Here is a 17,765-nt window from a genome sequence, read left to right on the forward strand (position 1 = left end):
ACATTTTTCTGTTAGAAAATAAAAGTCCTTCAATTTGCCATTTACGGTTTTCTGTTATTTTGGCTGTTGTGAATAATTGATGACCATGTATTTTTTAAGTCACTCATTGTTTCTTTGGATAAGTGGTTGGTAGTCTGAATATTGAATTACTATTTGAATCTATTAATCTAAAATATACTTTTTTCCTTCATTTCAGACATTGCCCAATTTAAATTTGGCGTATTTTGGGGGACCCTTTTTAGCCTTATGTTGAATTAATCGCCATCGTCACACTGGTGTTCCTTGGTGTGGTTAACATACCAATATCAAAAACACATATTCATTCATTTGTTTAGACCTGTCTGTTGCTATTATGTGGATAGCCCCAAATCCTACATTTGTGACTTTTTTTTCATGTGCAGAGGGCAAATTTAGGGGCGTCTGATTCGACACTAGATGTGTAAAAAATTGTCGTGAAACAAGTCCTCATGTGCCGCAAGGTCTAGGAGATTCAGGCTGTATTTTGGAAAATACAGTACAATTATAAAACGACGGAAAGTCACACAGACCAAATGTCAGTTTCACATTTTATTAAATGTAAAATACAAATATAAAACATTGTAGTCAAACATGTTAAACATACCTTACACTCGCCTTACTCGGTTTCTTAAGTAAATGACTGTATTCATACATCTGCTACATTGTGAAGAAATCATGACTGTTATAAAAATATAACTGGGAATGTGAAATGGTTACATTCCATTTAGAAGGAACAAAACAAATCTAACTTTATTCAGGTACTAGCCAGCTAGCCGACAAGTTCATAGTAATAATGGGCACACACTAGCGCCGTGCTCTGAAGATGGCATTACCACAGATCAGTCGAAGGGTGTGTTCCAAAAATGTTTGATACTGCTAGGATCTTCACTTTGGGTGTTAAATATATGTTGGTTTTGAGGCACGTCATGTCATGCTTCAGCATATGTCCTCTTCAAGCTCCTTCGAGTGGAATACGAAACTCTACATCTAAAGGTAAACAAGAATGGTAGTACTGTACACACAGGTCACGGGTAGGTTCTAGTGCAAGGCTTACAAAACCACTTAATGGATGGAATTGAAAGGCCTTCCAAGGCAAACGATACACTGATATACCACAATAATGTTATCGATAAAACAGGACCTATTAAAAGCCTTAGTTCCTTGTAAGCTGACCTTGACCCAACAGAACAATAGATAACGTACACCTAAATATATCAAATGAAAACAATTTTAACTATAATATTTATTTTTGTTTTTTGTTTTATTTTTTTCTTAACAAATGTCATACATTCTGTAAAATATAATTTATTCTTCTTCTCCCATGTACTTCTCCATTTCTTTCAGCTTTTTCACAAAGTCCTGTGCTTCCTTGTCCAGCCGTCCCTCTAGCATTTTCAGTATTGACTTCACTAGAATGCAGATCAGAGAAAACAATTATATAGGGCAAAAGGAAAAGAGCATGTTGCACTAAAGTCTGACGTTATCTCTCTTTATACCCTTTTCTATGAATTTTGACATCTATGCATTGCAATGTATTAGACAACAGTTTATCGCCCACTAAAACAATGATTGTTTGTCATTGTCTGCTTTTGAGTTCTCCAGTGTCACTGTGTTGTAGCACATCCAAACCAAGCATGTCGCTCTGACTCCCATTGGATCAACAAAATAGTTGAAGAAGTAGAACACAAGACTATCAAGTCCCTTTTCATTGCTTTAGTTCCTCGCTCTGTGTTTCCCTGTTATCTTTGGAGTAGTGATTGTTTTTTTCTCTTCTATTTATCTCCTCTTTGCCTGCTCTGCTGTCCTCCTCGTCCCCTTGACACATTCTTCCATGAAGTTGATCTTCTTCTTTACAATCTGCTCATTGATACCTCCACCTCATTGGAAGTTATCTTAACCTTTTTAAAGACTACCTTTCCCACAATTTCATCTCAACTTGATCCTCTCTAACCACAGCTTGATCAGCAATCACAGTCAGACCGTCTTCATGTAGGACAATCTACATGACCCCATCTTCCTATGACGGCAACGCCTTTTGCATTGTTAATCTCCAATCCTTTCCTCGATTTACTCTCTCCTCAAAATAGCCATCTCACTAAATATATCTGTTTACCAACAGTATTTCCTATCCCCAATGTCAGGAGGGTACCTGAGACCACCCTGACATACGCTATCGTCCAGACACTTATTATATTGTACTGCTACATTTGTAAGCAATACAGAGGGTGTTGTCTTTGTTTTTTTATTCTATGTTGTGTTTTTTACCATATGTAGAAAATGTTTCCATGTTGTTCATAATGACCAGCAAGGTGCAGAGATCAGGTTATGGGACACAGCACTTAGCAGTATGTTGGATGAAGAGGTGTGAGAGATAGCCGATCAATATGGTTTTCAGTAAGCTGGTAGATTGAGCAGCTCTACAGGTTCCTTTGTGGCATTTCTTCTGAGCATAGTCCACTTAGCTAGGGACTACACTGAGTTGTCCAACTTGATAGTTTGTGTCATCTTTGACATCTTTAACAATACCCTTTATGCACCCTTCAGTGCTTCCTACACAGTCACCCTTACTTCACCATGAACCACGTTCCATCTCTGGAACAATGCCGTCATTTATCATCAGAATACCTAAACGCAGAAATACATGGGAAAATGGCAAAATATTATCCCCAGTATCCAAAAAGGTAGGATTATGCTGTTCCTCTATAAAACGGAACAACAGAGTCAATCAAGACCGGAACCAACTCAGCCCCAAGTGGGGTTTACAGTTGGGAATCTATTTGTTGGATTGTAATGCCCTCACACACCCTTTCAGGTGTCATGCTTCATTTTCTGGGCTGCTGCTCGTCTGGTTGGCGGTGCAATACCCAACGGGCTCCCTTTAATAGGGGCACTTTGTCGGAGATCTTTTATCCAACGGCCTTATGGTGAAGTGCGGGTGTTGGGCCAGGACTGTGTAGATGTAAGGAAGTGAGTTAAAATAGGTTTGGGAGTACCTAGAGGGAAATATTTTTTTATTCTGGGGGTCTCCTACCCTAATTAAAAATATATCAAACAAGGCACAGGTAATGTCTCGCGTTGGAGTGACCTTTGTTAGGAAGTGTAGGTCGACATGTTTCTCGCTTGCAGTAATTTGTACTAACGATTCTTCAGGACCGGGAATATGAATTGAATTATCTACACTTGGAGTTATTGGTATTAGAATTACTCACAGTAAAAAGTGTCTACTGGTAAATGTACCTGTTGTGACCTGGATCTACATGTTTTGAGAAACAAAAAATGTGTTTAGATATCATACAGGTGCACATAGTACACAGTAAACATCAAGGCGATCTTGGTGGTGACTCTGAATTCTGTTCTTTGTTCATGTAAAGTGAACGCCATTGTGTTTGAGGACATCTGGAGTTAAAAACAAGTGGTGAGTCCCCACAGTGAGCTATTGTGACTAATTGCCCCTGTGGAAATTCAGTGGTTTAGCAGAAATACATAGTTCTGGACTCACCCAATTCAGTAAATTACCCAGGCATCAACAGTACCCGGCGGTTCACGCATACGGCTTTGCTCCTGTGTGTGCAAGACTGAACAGTGGGGGATAAAAACAGACAATTTGACAGTAAAAGGCCTGCATAACCCCTCCCCCTTCACCCACAATAGTGGGATGGTACCCAACGAGGTGCTAACCTACTAGCAGGCAGTCCTAAAAGATGTTAAAGCCATGACTGAATTGAGACAATTCAACAATATCTCTAAAAAAGAGATACTGGCGATGGAATCATTACCCAACGACCCCACAATCACATTAAAACAGGCTGATCAAGGCAGGGCAACAGCCATAATGGCAACTCCCGATTATGATACAGAATGTCTAAGACAACTGAGGAATAGGAAATAATACAAACCTATTCCTAAGAGTTCCATTGAAAGCCTGTCAAAATACATCACGGGAATGGCCGACTCGGCTGAGGTTCAAGGATGGCTGAGTGAGAAGGAGGATTTCTTCCTTATCAAAAAAGAACCCAAGACCCCCTACTTCTATATATTACCAAAGATTCACAAGGGGGCCAGCCCTGTCCCGGGTCGACCAATTGTATCGGGATTTGATTCAATTCTAGAACCGTTGTCACAATTCTGTGATCATTTCCTACAGCCGTTGGTAAAACTTATACCATTATACATACAAGACACCACAGATGTACTACGTTTACTGGACCAATTCCAAGAAACGACCGAAATTGACTTCCTCATCACTTTAGACGTAGAAGCCCTGTACACCAACATCCCACAGAGGGCTACCCTAGAGGTGATTGAGGAAGATCTGAAAGCAACCTCTTGGGGGTCATCTACCTCACCCAGCTTCATCGTGGAATGCAACACACTGTCCCTGACTGAAAATTTCTTTGAGTTCAGGGGTCAGCTATACCACCAGACGCAATGTACTTCCATGGGGAGGTCCTTCGCTCCCAGTGTGGTGTGCCTCTACATGGCGGCCTTTTGAGGGGAAACACATCTTCCACATCTTCCATGACTCAAACCCATACTGTGACAACATCCGGTTATGGAAGCGTTTCATTGACGATGCCCTGATTTTTTGGAAAGGGAATTTGGAAACCTATGGGGATTTCTTCAGCTGGATTAACAACTTGAACCCATACCTGAATTTCACCATCACTGCATCTCCTTCCCAGATAGCATTTTTGGACTTCACTATTAAAATCGAAGGGGGTCAGCGGTCAACTACAATGTACAGAGAAAGCACTGACCGCAATAGTCTCCTACTCTTCAGTAGCTACCATCCGAAATCACTCAGAGAACCTGCCGCTCAGGCAGTTTCTTAGAGTGAGGAGAAATTGTAGCACAGTGGAGGAATACAAAACAGAATCAGAAATCCTCACAAAAAACCTTACTGCAAGGGATTATCCTCCAAGGAGTATTGCACTATCTAGAAAGAGAGGCCTCCTAGAACAAAAGGAAAAAACTGAGACAGAGACCCTGTGTAACAACATTTACACCGGCGTCCAACCAACTGACTAAGGTGATAAAAAAACATTGGAACATACTGAACACAGGGATCATGAATGTAGAGCAACCACGTTTTGCATTCAAACGCTCAAAAAAGACATGCTCATCCACACTAGGCCAAAGACAAAGGCCACAAACCAACAGGGAACCCTTTGGCAACTGCCAGTGGTCACAGTGTGGCATGGGCAGCTCATGTGCTTTCACTTCTGTGCATAAAACCATAACATTGAACAACACCTTCCTATGCGAGATGAGATCGCACACAAATTCCAATACTGTAATTTGTATAAATTTGCTGACATGTCCCTGTAATCTCTATTATGTGGGGAGACGACCCGCTCCATCAAACTGCGGATCACAGAGCACAGAAGCAACTTCCGTTGCCACAAGAAAAACACCAAGATGTTTGCCCATTATCTTGAAAAAAAACATTCCCCAGACTCCCTGAAGTGGGTGATCTTAAAAGCAACTCCCAAGATATCCAAATCGAGCCTGTTCTCAAAGTAGCAAAGATGGATACATCGCCTAGCCACACATGATAGGGGCCTCAACGAGGATATACCGTGGAGTTCTATCCAAATTTAAGTAAACAAGGTCTTTCCCCTTCTCAAGCCTAAGTAACCTTCCACACCTTATATAGTCCAATACAACCAAGACAGTGGGTGAATGCAGATTATGAATCCTGGCACCCATTATGTAATTCTGCTTGTAGCTATTATACCACCTGCTAAAGGGTGATACATGAACACAGATAGAACTGCCAGATACTTGCGCAAAAAACAGACTAGATACCCCTTTCTGACTTCCGTGACCCACAATAAACACAACCACGATGGTGGGACAATGCCTGGGTCTGTCTATATGATAGTCAACACACGCCGCCAGATGCAGCGATTAAACCACTGTACAATGGCTGACAAGTGTGGCTACCTTAGCACATTCCACAACCATGTGTCACGCAATCTTCACATTTATTGGTGAACCTTAATTTGGATAATTCCAATATGAGTAAAAAGTTAGAGCGATACACTAGAATCTAACAAAGACATGGTCTGACTGAATTACTAAGTGTATCACAGTACATTGTAACGCTCCGAACACCACTCTAAGATGGCCACCAATATAGATCCTCCAGCATGGAGAGGCTTCAGGCGCCACCTTATGTCATGTGATCCACAACAGGGTTAAAATGATGGCAGCCATGCACCCCGTCACCTCCCGGACCCGGTGGATAGGGCAGGTCGTGGGTGTGACATAAAGCTAATAACCGTGAGTAACTACAGTCACTATGTAATAATCGGCTGAGGAGAGCAGGGCGCCGTCACGATGACTAGTTAGATAAGCGCCTTCGGTCAGATGACTGTACCAACAGTCTCAACAGCGATACCTCAACAGGCTCTAGAAGCAGCAACGCTTTAAAAATAAGAAACGCGGTATCTGACTCAACAACTTCAACCGCAGAAATAGGAAGCACGCTAACGGACAAATCATCCCCATGACCTATAGTACATACGTAACAAGAGGGTTAGTACCGCTACCAACTGCCAGACAGTAGCCAGTACATTTACAACCGTCTCGAACGCTACGAACGGGGTGTCGATTTAATTAGTCATAAACCGAGCGACAAACAATACACTGTTTTGACAAGCAAAACTGGCGTACTTTAAAACAAAGACATGATAATTGTGAATGTATAGTACGCTGTATGCCACAATAACTTTACACAGCGTACTTACAACCAGCTCAAACTCAGCAAGCGGGGTGTCACCGTAACTAAACCGAGTAGCAATCAATAACACTGGTTGACAAACGATTTTGGCTTAGGCTTTGTCACACGCCCTTTAATATCAACACATGAGAATCGATAGTACGCTGTATGCCAAACCATAATTAAGGACACTAATGAGACAGATGTATATGGATGGGCTGGTTAGCATCTAGTATGAGAAATTGCGATGCCCCAGAGCGAAAACACGAACGCCGAATGAAGCAGCAGAGCAGTATTATCAGACACACCGTCCTATGCATGAAGTTTAATTATAAGACAAGATAACACACAAAGCACCCAAGAGATAGAAATCAGCACCTTGAGTAGATTAAAAAACACTCTTATTTGCCAATGACTTTTAATGCTTAGCACGCCTTGAGGATGACAAAGAGACACTTGCCTAAACACATCATGCCAGCCACCCGGTAACTGCTGTGGCCCTCAATAAGGTTAAGGGGTTGCAGGCAATGATTATGCTACCATTCAGGCCCACAACACACAGCCCTGGTTGACTGAGCTACCATTTCTTTAACAGGTTATGTAGACACCGCAGTGAAATGTTATATAACAATAGAACGATGTGGACATTGGTTTACATCGCCCGAGGGTTTTTACCGTTGTAAGATAATGTATAATGATGGCGCAACTCGCCCTTTTACTGTCAAATTGTCTGATTTTATCCCCCACTGTTCAGTCTTGCACACATAAGAGCAAAGCCTTATGTGTGATCCGCTGGGTACTGTTGATGCCTGGGTTCATTACTGAATTGGGTGAGTCCAGAACTATGTATTTCTGCTACATCACTGAATTTCCACAGGGGCAATTAGTCACAATAGCTTACTGTGGGGACTCGCCACTTGTTTTTAACTCCAGATGTCCACAAACGCAATGGCGTTCACTTCACATGAATAGAGAACAGAATTAAGAGTCACCACCAAGATCGCGTCCATGATGAAGCTGGGTAAGGTAGATGACCCCCAAGAGGTTGCGTTCAGATCTTCCTCAATCACCTCTAGGGTAGCCCTCTGTGGGATGTTGGTGTACTGGGCTTCTACGTCTAGAGTGATGAGGAAGCCAATTTCGGTCATTTCTTGGAATTGGTCCAGTAAACGTAGTACATCAGTGGTGTCTTGTATGTATGATGGTGTAAGTTTCACCAACAGCTGTAGGAAATGATCACAGAATTGTGACAACGGTTCTAGAATTGAATCAATTCCCGATACAATTGGTCAGCCCGGGACAGGGCTGACCCCATTGTGAATCTTTGGTAGTATATAGAAATAGGGGGTCTTGGGTTCTTTTTTGATGAGGAAGGAAGCCTCCTTCTTACTCAGACATCCTTGAACCTCAGCCGAGTCGACCATTCCCGTGATGGTTTTTGTCCGGTGTTCAATGGGACTCTTAGGAATAGGTGTGTAATATTTCCTATTGCTCAGTTGTCTTAGACATTCTGTGTCCTAATCAGAAGTTGCCATTATGACTGTTTCCCCGCCTTTATCAGCCTGTTTTACAGTGATTGTGGGGTCGTTGGGTAATGATTCCATCGCCAGTATCTCTTTTTTAGAGATATTGTTAAAGTGTCTCAATTCAGTCATGGCTGTACCATCTTTTAGGACTGCCTGCTCGCAGGTTAGCACCTTGTTAGGTACCATCCCACTATTGTGGGTGAAGGGGGAGGGGTTATGCAGGCCTTTTACTGTCAAATTGTCTGTTTTTATCCCCCACTGTTCAGTCTTGCACACACAGGAGCAAAGCCTTATGCGTGATCCGCCGGGTACTGTTGATGCCTGGGTAATTTTATTTACTGAATTGGGTGAGTCCAGACCTATGTATTTCTGGTACGCCACTGAATTTCCACAGGGGCAATTAGTCACAAAAGCTCACTGTGGGGACTCCCTACTTGTTTTTAACTCCAGATGTCCTCAAACGCAATAGCGTTCACTTCACATGTTTAAAGAACAGAATTTAGAGTCACCACCAAGATCGCGTCGATATTTACTGTATATTGTGTGCACCTGTATGATATCTATACACATTTTTTGTTTCCCAAAACAGGTAGATCCAGGTCACAACAGGTACATTTACTAGTAGGCACTTTTTACTGTGAGTAATTCTAATATCAATAACTCCAAGTGTAGATAGTTCGATTTATATTCCCGGTCCTGAAGAATCGTTAGTACAAATTACTGCAAGCGAGAAACACGTCGGCCTACACTTCCTAACAAAGGTCACTCCAACGTGAGACATTACACTCGGGTGAGTGCCTTATTTGATATATTTTTTATTAGGGTAGGAGACCCCCAGAATAAAAAATAATCCCTTTTATGTACTCCCAACCATATTTTAACTCACTTCCTTACATCTACACAGTCCTGGCCCCACACCCGCACTTCACCATACGGCCGTTGAATAAAAGATCTCCGACAAAGTGCCCCTATTAAAGGGAGCCCGTTGGGTATTGCACCAAGGACCCGACGAGGAGCAGCCCAGATGATGAAGCATGACACCTGAAAGGGTGTGTGAGGGCATTACAATCCGACAAATGGATTCCCAACTGTAAACCCCACTTGGGGCTGAGTTGGTTCCGGTCTTGATTTACTCTGTTGTTCTGTTTTATAGAGGAACAGCACAATCCTACCTTTTTGGATACTGTTATTGGGGCCCCTTTTATGCTGGACCTCCCACATCTTTGAGATTGGAAAAAGCCCCACTGTCCCCCAGTTTTGTACACAAAATATTATCCATGACCGAATAAATCAAAGTTTGAATGACCTTCCATAAAATCCGTCTACCCCACTGCTGTAATGTCCTCACTCCAAACTCAGTTCTGCAAATCCCCAGACCTGACGGTCATCTTCTACCTTTTTCACCAGGCAACAACAAATGAGTTTTCTTTTACAACCCACTTCTTAAACTTCTTTTGTAGTCACTGTTGGATCTAACCCCTTTGTGACAGATTTTGATAGAGCAATAAAGTGGCAGGTTTAATTTTGAAAACATAAAAAACAATCATATTATATAAGAGATATATTCTTTATTTGGGAAGAAGAGGTACTGCGCAAGAATTATGAGAATTGATTTAACATGTGCAATGTGAAATTAAAGTTCACTGTCACGATTATAAGAATAAAATATGAATTTCTGTTGAAGATCATCACACAAGAATATCTTCTTACATTTTCCTAGAAGTCAGAGATATGAACTGCTGTTGGTCAGTTTCTCCATTTGTAGAGAAACTGCTATGTTCGCAGATTATTTACATCATGCCTTGACAGACAGGTTATAGTAGAGGGGATATTCAAGGAAAATCTCAGTTTGTGCAACATATTAGTACATCTACACATGGGACCTTACAGGAGCTTTCCACAGTGCAAGGAGATTATAAGTGTGTCAGGTGTAGTGTATGTAAGTAAACAAAGGAAGAGTGTCCGTCAGACAAGCGTTCAAAAATGATTATGGCACGTGAGAAGGAGGCCAGTTGTAAGTGGTTGTATGGCAAGACCAATTTCAAGAAAAAATACAGTATTTTTTCAGAAAACCCTCACTCACCCTAGTGGTGACATGCTTCATCATTGGGTCCACCGGGAGGGATCGAATATCTCCCTGGTGTGCTGCGACGCCAGGCGACTGCGGAGCTGGTTTTTTGTGAGGGTAGGGGGTGAAAAAAGTGGTGAATTAAAATGTCAAAGGTTATACCAAAAAAATCATTTAATGGCTGGTCAACCTGCCAAAGGTGTAGTGAAAGTTAAAATTGCACTATGTGTAAAAAAGGTGCATTAAAAAATACAAACTTGTCAGTCTGGGGTTTTGCCTCTATTACGAGGAACCGAGAAGTTTGTAAACAAAATGAACCACGCCCCATAGAACTCAGGAGGGGGGTAGGAGCGAAAATGGCACACCGCCCGCAACGCTCTGCACCCTCTCGGTACCTAGCTGTTCCCTCACTGGATCTCTCATTTTGTTTACAAACTTCTCGGTTCCTCGTAATAGAGGCAAAACCCCAGACTGACAAGTTTGTATTTGTATTTTTGTATTTTTTAATGCACCTTTTTTACACATAGTGCAATTTTAACTTTCACTACCTTTTGCAGGGTGGGCCTTAGCGCGCCCAGACCTGTCAAGGTAACACTCGCTAACTGGTCCTGAAGAAAGCCCTGTAAATTCACACATACCACGGGCAGAAACATGTTGACCTTCCTTTAAAAAGGGAAACACCAGTATACTTTATTTGGTTAGTTTTCCCTACACATAGTTTTTATCTTGTCAGGTTGACCAGCCAATAAATGATTTTTTTGGTATAACCTTTGACATTTTTAATTCACCACTTTTTTCACCCCCTACCCTCACAAAAAACCAGCTCCGCAGTCGCCTGGCGTCGCAGCACACCGGGGAGATATTCGATCCCTCCCGGTGGACCCAATGATGAAGCATGTCACCACTAGGGTGAGTGAGGGTTTTCTGAAAAAATACTGTATTGTTTCTTGAAATTGGTCTTGCCATACGACCACTTACAACTAGCCTCCTTCTCACGTGCCATAATCATTTTTGAACGCTTGTCTGACGGACACTCTTCCTTATTTGCTATTGACTGGGGACCGAGAGTGCCCGAATCCCTTTCTCTCTTTTTGTTGATTGGTAGTGTATGTAAATTCACAATGGTAACACTATCATTTAAGCACATTGGCCCAAGGTATAGCAGCATTAGACATACAAACTGTTGAATGAGAAATTAAGTTTGATTAGATGTCCATGTTATCGAGACTGTTGGAGAGATTAAACAAAGAGCCAAGAGTAAGGCACACACCTCATATGTCTACCATTTAGACATAGAATTAATGCTCCTTTGATAGAATATTGCTATTTTGAATCATGGCCCAGATGACCTGTAATAGAGTGTTATAGAAACAATAGAAACCAAGCCCAGAAGGAGAGCTATGTGTAGCAAAAGACTGTTGTGAAAGCAATTTAGCATTTTTACCCTTAAGATTGCCAATGAGGGTCTGATTTCGAAATCAGGATTATGTACAGTATTACACATCTGTAGGTAAGCCTGTTGTAGGAGAGGATTTCTGGAAATAATTCACAGAGATAGTTAGCACTCACTTTATTTAGTAAGAGCATTCAATTACAGTGATTATCAATTGTGTAGCTATGTATACATATGCATTGGTCAGAGTGTAGCAGAAACATAGGGTCCCCCAGTTGTTGCATTGGGGAGCAATTTAAATATGAAGAATTGACTAACATATAATATCTAATGGCATGATATGAATAAATACCATACACATATGATAAACTGAAACTGGCTCATTGACAAATGTGTGCACAATATCTAAATGATCTCCATTAAACACCGATGCTCTGGGCCTCCTAAACATTTATAAATGCAGATTTTTGTATTCTTTCCATGTTTTGGAGCTGAGCCGTGGGGGTCGATAACCTCCTATCAAATCTAAATTCAACAGGCCATCAAGTCTTTCTTCTTGATGTGCTCGCGCCGCACAGTATTCTTCCTGCCAAAGAGATTCATCTTTCATATGATTCCGTAAAATCGTATCTTTATTTAAAATTTAAATTCATTGAAAAATATCCATACACCAAGCAGCTCAAAAACAAATGGTTACAAAATGCCTTTCGATAGCTGACACGTGTTTCAAGCTTTGTGTAGTCTTTCCTCAAGGTCTAACAGGGCGACAAGCAAATGTCTAAGGAGTGAGAGTTCAGAACATCAGTTGTGTACAACGTCACAAATCATGAGTTTTCAGTATATGGAAAAAAGGCTTAACTCAAATGAAGCTAAAAATTGATTTATTTTGATTTACCAAGAAAAGAAAATTAAAGAAACCTTTTGCTTGTCAATAGAAATCGTAAATTAAGAGACACCTGGACAGTAACCTGAAAATATTGCCCAGGAACGTTTCACAAAAACTGTTTGTAAATATAAGTGTTCTTTTATCTATTGAAAACAATTTAGAATGCTTAGAAAATGAGGTTGCGGAGGATGTAAAATGTTACATGGATTTAACACCTTATATGTATGCCAACATTAGCGTTAAATTTGTTTAAACTTTGGGAGATTTTAAACTTTTTGTGTTCGAATGGGAAAGAAAGTTATATTTCAAGAAGAATAAATACTCTCGAAAGAAAAATTGTAAGTGATCAAGGCTTAATTTCCATTGTTTGTGCTGAGAAGTCAATAGTTGGGAAAAAACGCAGACCAGTGGGCAGGCCAATTTGGTTATTTTAAATGTGGGTGATTATTCAAAAGAGGTTTGAAAACAATTTGAATAGTCCTGAAGTATAGCTGAAGCTTGGTAAAGGTCCTACCTTCACATTTTTTCAATTAAGTTATGTACTTGTCCCAATCCTGCCATGACAAAATGATCCATTCACCACGGGAGCTTCTTGACTTTGGGAACTCTAGGTCTGCTGGAATATCTCACTCGCTGCCTAAAAGTATCTGAGTTTGATTCGGGACTCTCCATTATCAGCTTCGGTTTGTAACCATCTAAAAGACTTGCAATTTCTATTAAAAAGTATGCAGAATTGAAAGCCTTATTCCTTTTACACTGAGACATTTACTACTCAGTGCCCGTCTAATTAAGAAACAAACTCATTTCATGACACCACGCTCGTACCCTGCGCTTATCTTCCACAAAGTTAGTAGGAGTTCCGTTCCCACCACAAGAAAATCCGGACTCGGTGGGTGTTCATTCTCTTACCCTGCCTCCAAACTATGGACCACCTTACCCATCGGAGTCAAAACCACCACTGACACCATTGTGTTTCAAAGAAACGTGCAAAAGACATATTTTAATCCGTAAACATTTCTAAACCCATTTGATTAGTCGATACAACTTTATTCACTCGTAAAATGATGTTAGTAAATAAGAAAAGACATTTTGTGGTTTCAGACCCTGTGACTTTTGAGAATAGCTAGGTTACCGTTCCACAAAATTCCTTTGTGCATATGGTCTGTTGTCATATGGGGTGGTATATGCCTTTCAGATTTTTTTAACATAATTATTGTTGAATGCATTGCAAAATCTACACGTTTGTGAGCCATGACGTTTTATTGTAGATGAGTTGTATTTAGTTTATGTATGTTACTAACTCCCAAATATATTTTTGTAGTTGTATTGCCTCAAGTGTAGGCTTCGCCCAGACATAAATAGAAAAAGTAAAAGTCATGCTGGGGGTTGTTTAAATACTAGGGTTATAGCTGAAATGTAGTGTCGGCAGACCACATTAGAGAGAACCTACTTTAAATGAATTTTAAAAGGAGGGTGGATGAAAAGTCGATCTAGATTGATTAAATATTTAAGGAAGGATGGGGAAGATGTTATTGGTGTTTATAGATTAGCGACATATGAATGATTACTTTTTTTGTTGTGAAAAATAAAGGTTGTGTCTCATATATCTAAGGGGCAGTGCGGTCCCTTCATTTGCACGGCGAGATGAAGTATTGAGCTGGGTATATATATATATATATATATATATATATATATATATATATATATATATGTGTGTATGTATATGTGTGTGTATTTGTACCGGGTGTAATATGCTTTTCGTTAAAATTGTTTAGCGAGGGGCATGCCCTTGACGTATGGGAGGTGGAGTTTTGTATCAGTAATGATGTCCCTCCACTTCGTTAACAACAGTAATCAATTGTATACTACACTTAATAGAACTGCATGCAAGGTTTGTGCCATGTTTTCCATATTTAAAGCAGAACACAAGGGTAAGTATGTGGAGTGGTAAAGAATCTCGTTAACTGGCCTTGTAAGTCTATTATTTCTACAAGATAGTAATTGTAAAGGAATCTGTGAGACAGGAAATGGAAATGTCTCCAGTGTGGCTACCCTCTGTTATTAACGTTCAGTTCGACCTAAATGTGTGAATATAGGTTTATTAGTTGGTGCACTGAGTACAGGGGGTGTTAGTAGTTTGTCGATTGAGATTCAGAACCTATTGAAATAAAGGAGAAATGATAGGAACAGTGCAAAGCTTAAGAAAAGTAAGCCAACAGTGCATAGTCATGCTTTATGATGACCAGTGTACGATCTATTTGTTATGCCTAGTATCAAAACAAGCATGATATATAAGATGCTTATGGGAAAATTACTACTGGCACACAAAATCACAGAAAAACAAGCATTGGTAAAGACCCATGCTTGCACCTTTTTGAACAATTAGCTTTGTTAATACTTTTTAACAATACTGTGCAGCATCAGCAAAATAGAAAAAAGAATGATGGTGTGTCTAAGTGTCCAGATGCTGCTGGCGGACAAGTCATTTCCTATGCGCACACATGTGAGATTGTGTATACATTGTGTATACATGTGCTTGTGATACCAGTTTTGTGGAAGCTTAAGGAATGATGCAGATGCCATTGTATTTTTATTTACCATTCCAACATGGTGGATGCTACTCTGAGCAATAAATAAAAAAAAATTGGATTTGTCTGAATGGACTTTTTATTTTTGTAAACAGAGAATCTTGGCAAATGTGGCAGTTGCTGGCCCCCTAAAAAAATGTACACCCATCACAGAAAAGGAAGGAAATATGGAGCAGAGGAGGAGAAATCAACACCCGAGAAGGGTTGGAGCTAAAGAAAGTGCACATGGGAGCAAGAGAGGAGCTTTAGCTGTGGGTTGGGGAGAGGAAAATAAAAGCTGAGTTGTTGAAACGATGGACAAGCTGGGGCTGTGGGGAGGAGGGAGCAACACTGAGTATGCGGAGAGTGGGTTGGGATTTGAGGGGTGAAAAGTAGCATTAGGGCCCTTATTGTTCTGGGGCGGACTCTGAATAGGAAATATGTCTTTTACGGGTGAGGTGTTAGGGTGTAGTTAATGTTGAGTATGAGATGATGCTCAGAGTATGAGTGTATGCTGAGGAATAAAGAAGTATTTGACTGCAGCTCCTGTGTGGTGTATTTCATTTGCATGCTCCAGGGTCAGGTGAAGATGCTGCACTATGCATGTGTGCGACGGAAGGTTACAGTCCGAAGAGTGGCAAGGAATCTATGGCCCGGGGAATGGACAAACCCAAGAAGAGAAATGAAAGCCATTGAGTTAAAAGCAAAGAATGGGCTGGCTCTAAGCCCACTGTAAGTTTTTGGTATGGTCAGCAAAAGGTCTTTCTTAGACGAGACTTAGAAAGCGCAGTCTTTGGTGCGAGCACTCTCAAGTCCTCTGCGGCCGAGACCCTAAATAAAGCACTCTGCCACTTAGAAGGAATATGCCCGCCTCTGTAGCAGTGTAGACTGGTGGCTGCCTTGGCCTTTAAGGGCAGATTGATGTTGATAATGCAGCAGATTTTCCAAAGCAACAAAGAGCATAAAAATGCAGTCATGGTTGGTTTTTATTAGGGGTGGGCGGAATTTGGGAAATTGACTTTCGCAAACTATCGCAAAATTGCGCAAAATCTCAGTGAAGCTTTCGGAACTTTCGTGAAGATGCGGAGATTTCTCTTACCGCCCGTTCGCGATGTGTTTTTGCGTGCTCGCAGGAAAATGTACCTCTAACTTGCCCATGCGGTCGCTAATGGGCGTGGCCATCTTGCTCGCAATGCTTATTTCTTCTTCCAGGTCGAATGACATGTTCACGATAGCGCGACCGGTTACTAACAATCCAACATCTCGTGGCGCACGCGAACGGATAGGAAAACTCGCCGGCGAATGCAGGGACCCGATAACGCATTTTTAAAGCGCGAACAAGAAAAAACGTCTGTTTCGCAGAAGATTGCAAAAGGAATGCAAAAATGTCAAATATCGCAAATACCGCGAGCGTAATGAAATTTACCGCCCAGGCCTAGTTTTTATGTCCTTACAACGTCAAAGTAAAAACTGACGGGCTGCTGTGAGGTCAGGTCGTCATTCCCTTGAGCTTGTAAATATGTAATTCACCCCATTTAAGGCATAGAGCAGTTTCAGGGCCTTTTCAAAACGTTGTGAAACCGTATTGTTTTTCGCCATTTGTTCTCGGTTTTAATATCAGAGGTGGTTTCCCTGGCACGTTTCTATTCTCTTATTTTTGACTACAGGAAAATACAATTAGAACATCTTTTTACGTTACCTTTAGCACTTTCACCACTAGATGGCAGACACAAGCCTATGATTTATATTTAAACCATGAATATAGCTTTGAGAGTTTGGTGCGTTGTGAGAACCGTGGCAAATCCGTGAATACAAACGTATACTGTAGAGACATACAGGGAACTCTTACCATTGGCTTTCGGTCTAGTCAGCTTCAGTACCGTTGGGGGGACATTTTTCACGCCGCCCGACACCTGCGGCTTGTTAAGTCCGGAGACGACGTTCATCGGCAAGATGGCCTCCCCAGCGAAGTCATTGGTGGAGAGCCAGTCGTGGTCCATGACTGTGAAGAGGATGCAGGCAGACTTCTTCCGGCATTGTTCTAACGTGGCTGAGCTGCAGGCAAAGTGACAATTTTAGAAAATGGAGCATCTTTAGTCTTATCTGGAGTACAGAGATGCCCTTTCCCCCAGCAATTAAACATCAGGATTGATAAATTATGAGGAGAACGGCCTAGCCAGAGTGCACCATAATTGCCAATTAATTACAAAGCTGGGACTCCATTGGGGACATAACAGAGGATTACATGGTTTAGTTCTGTTTTTGAGGTTATGACTTTGAGCTTTGGAAGGTTTTTCAAATAATCTGCCTCTAGAGAACCTTCCGGTTTTCAGTAAGAGCTTGTAATACATTGAAAAGTGAAGTGCCATTTAGCCTTTATACAGAAGTGTGTGCACGGGGCCCAATTCATATTATTATTTTCCACCCCTAATATAAGTTATTTTGCAGATACCAGTTCCTAACTCACACATTCGTACCTTTAGGCACACGGTTGTGAACCCGGTCATGGGTGACCGGGAAGGGGAAATTGGGGGGTCACCACAGTGCCACAAAGTTGTAACTTTATGGATTTACACAAACATT

At 41.2% G+C, this 17,765-nt stretch overlaps 1 protein-coding gene across 1 annotated transcript in view; it reads right to left on the minus strand.

The window, feature by feature from the left end:
* Window positions 1-554: 554 nt before the first annotated feature.
* Window positions 555-17,765, minus strand: part of BAIAP3 (BAI1 associated protein 3) — a 564,909-nt gene continuing 547,698 nt past the window's right edge. Inside the window, exons 32-33 of the mRNA XM_086940582.1 lie at window positions 17,032-17,237; window positions 555-1,427 (exon numbers count right to left, since the gene is read on the minus strand). Coding sequence (XP_086796708.1) covers window positions 1,324-1,427; window positions 17,032-17,237 — 310 coding nt within the window. The 3' untranslated portion in view covers window positions 555-1,323. The remainder of the gene's footprint in view (window positions 1,428-17,031; window positions 17,238-17,765) is intronic.

Source organism: Lissotriton vulgaris, chromosome 10, assembly GCF_964263255.1.
Source record: "Lissotriton vulgaris chromosome 10, aLisVul1.2, whole genome shotgun sequence".
NCBI lineage: Eukaryota > Metazoa > Chordata > Amphibia > Caudata > Salamandridae > Lissotriton > Lissotriton vulgaris.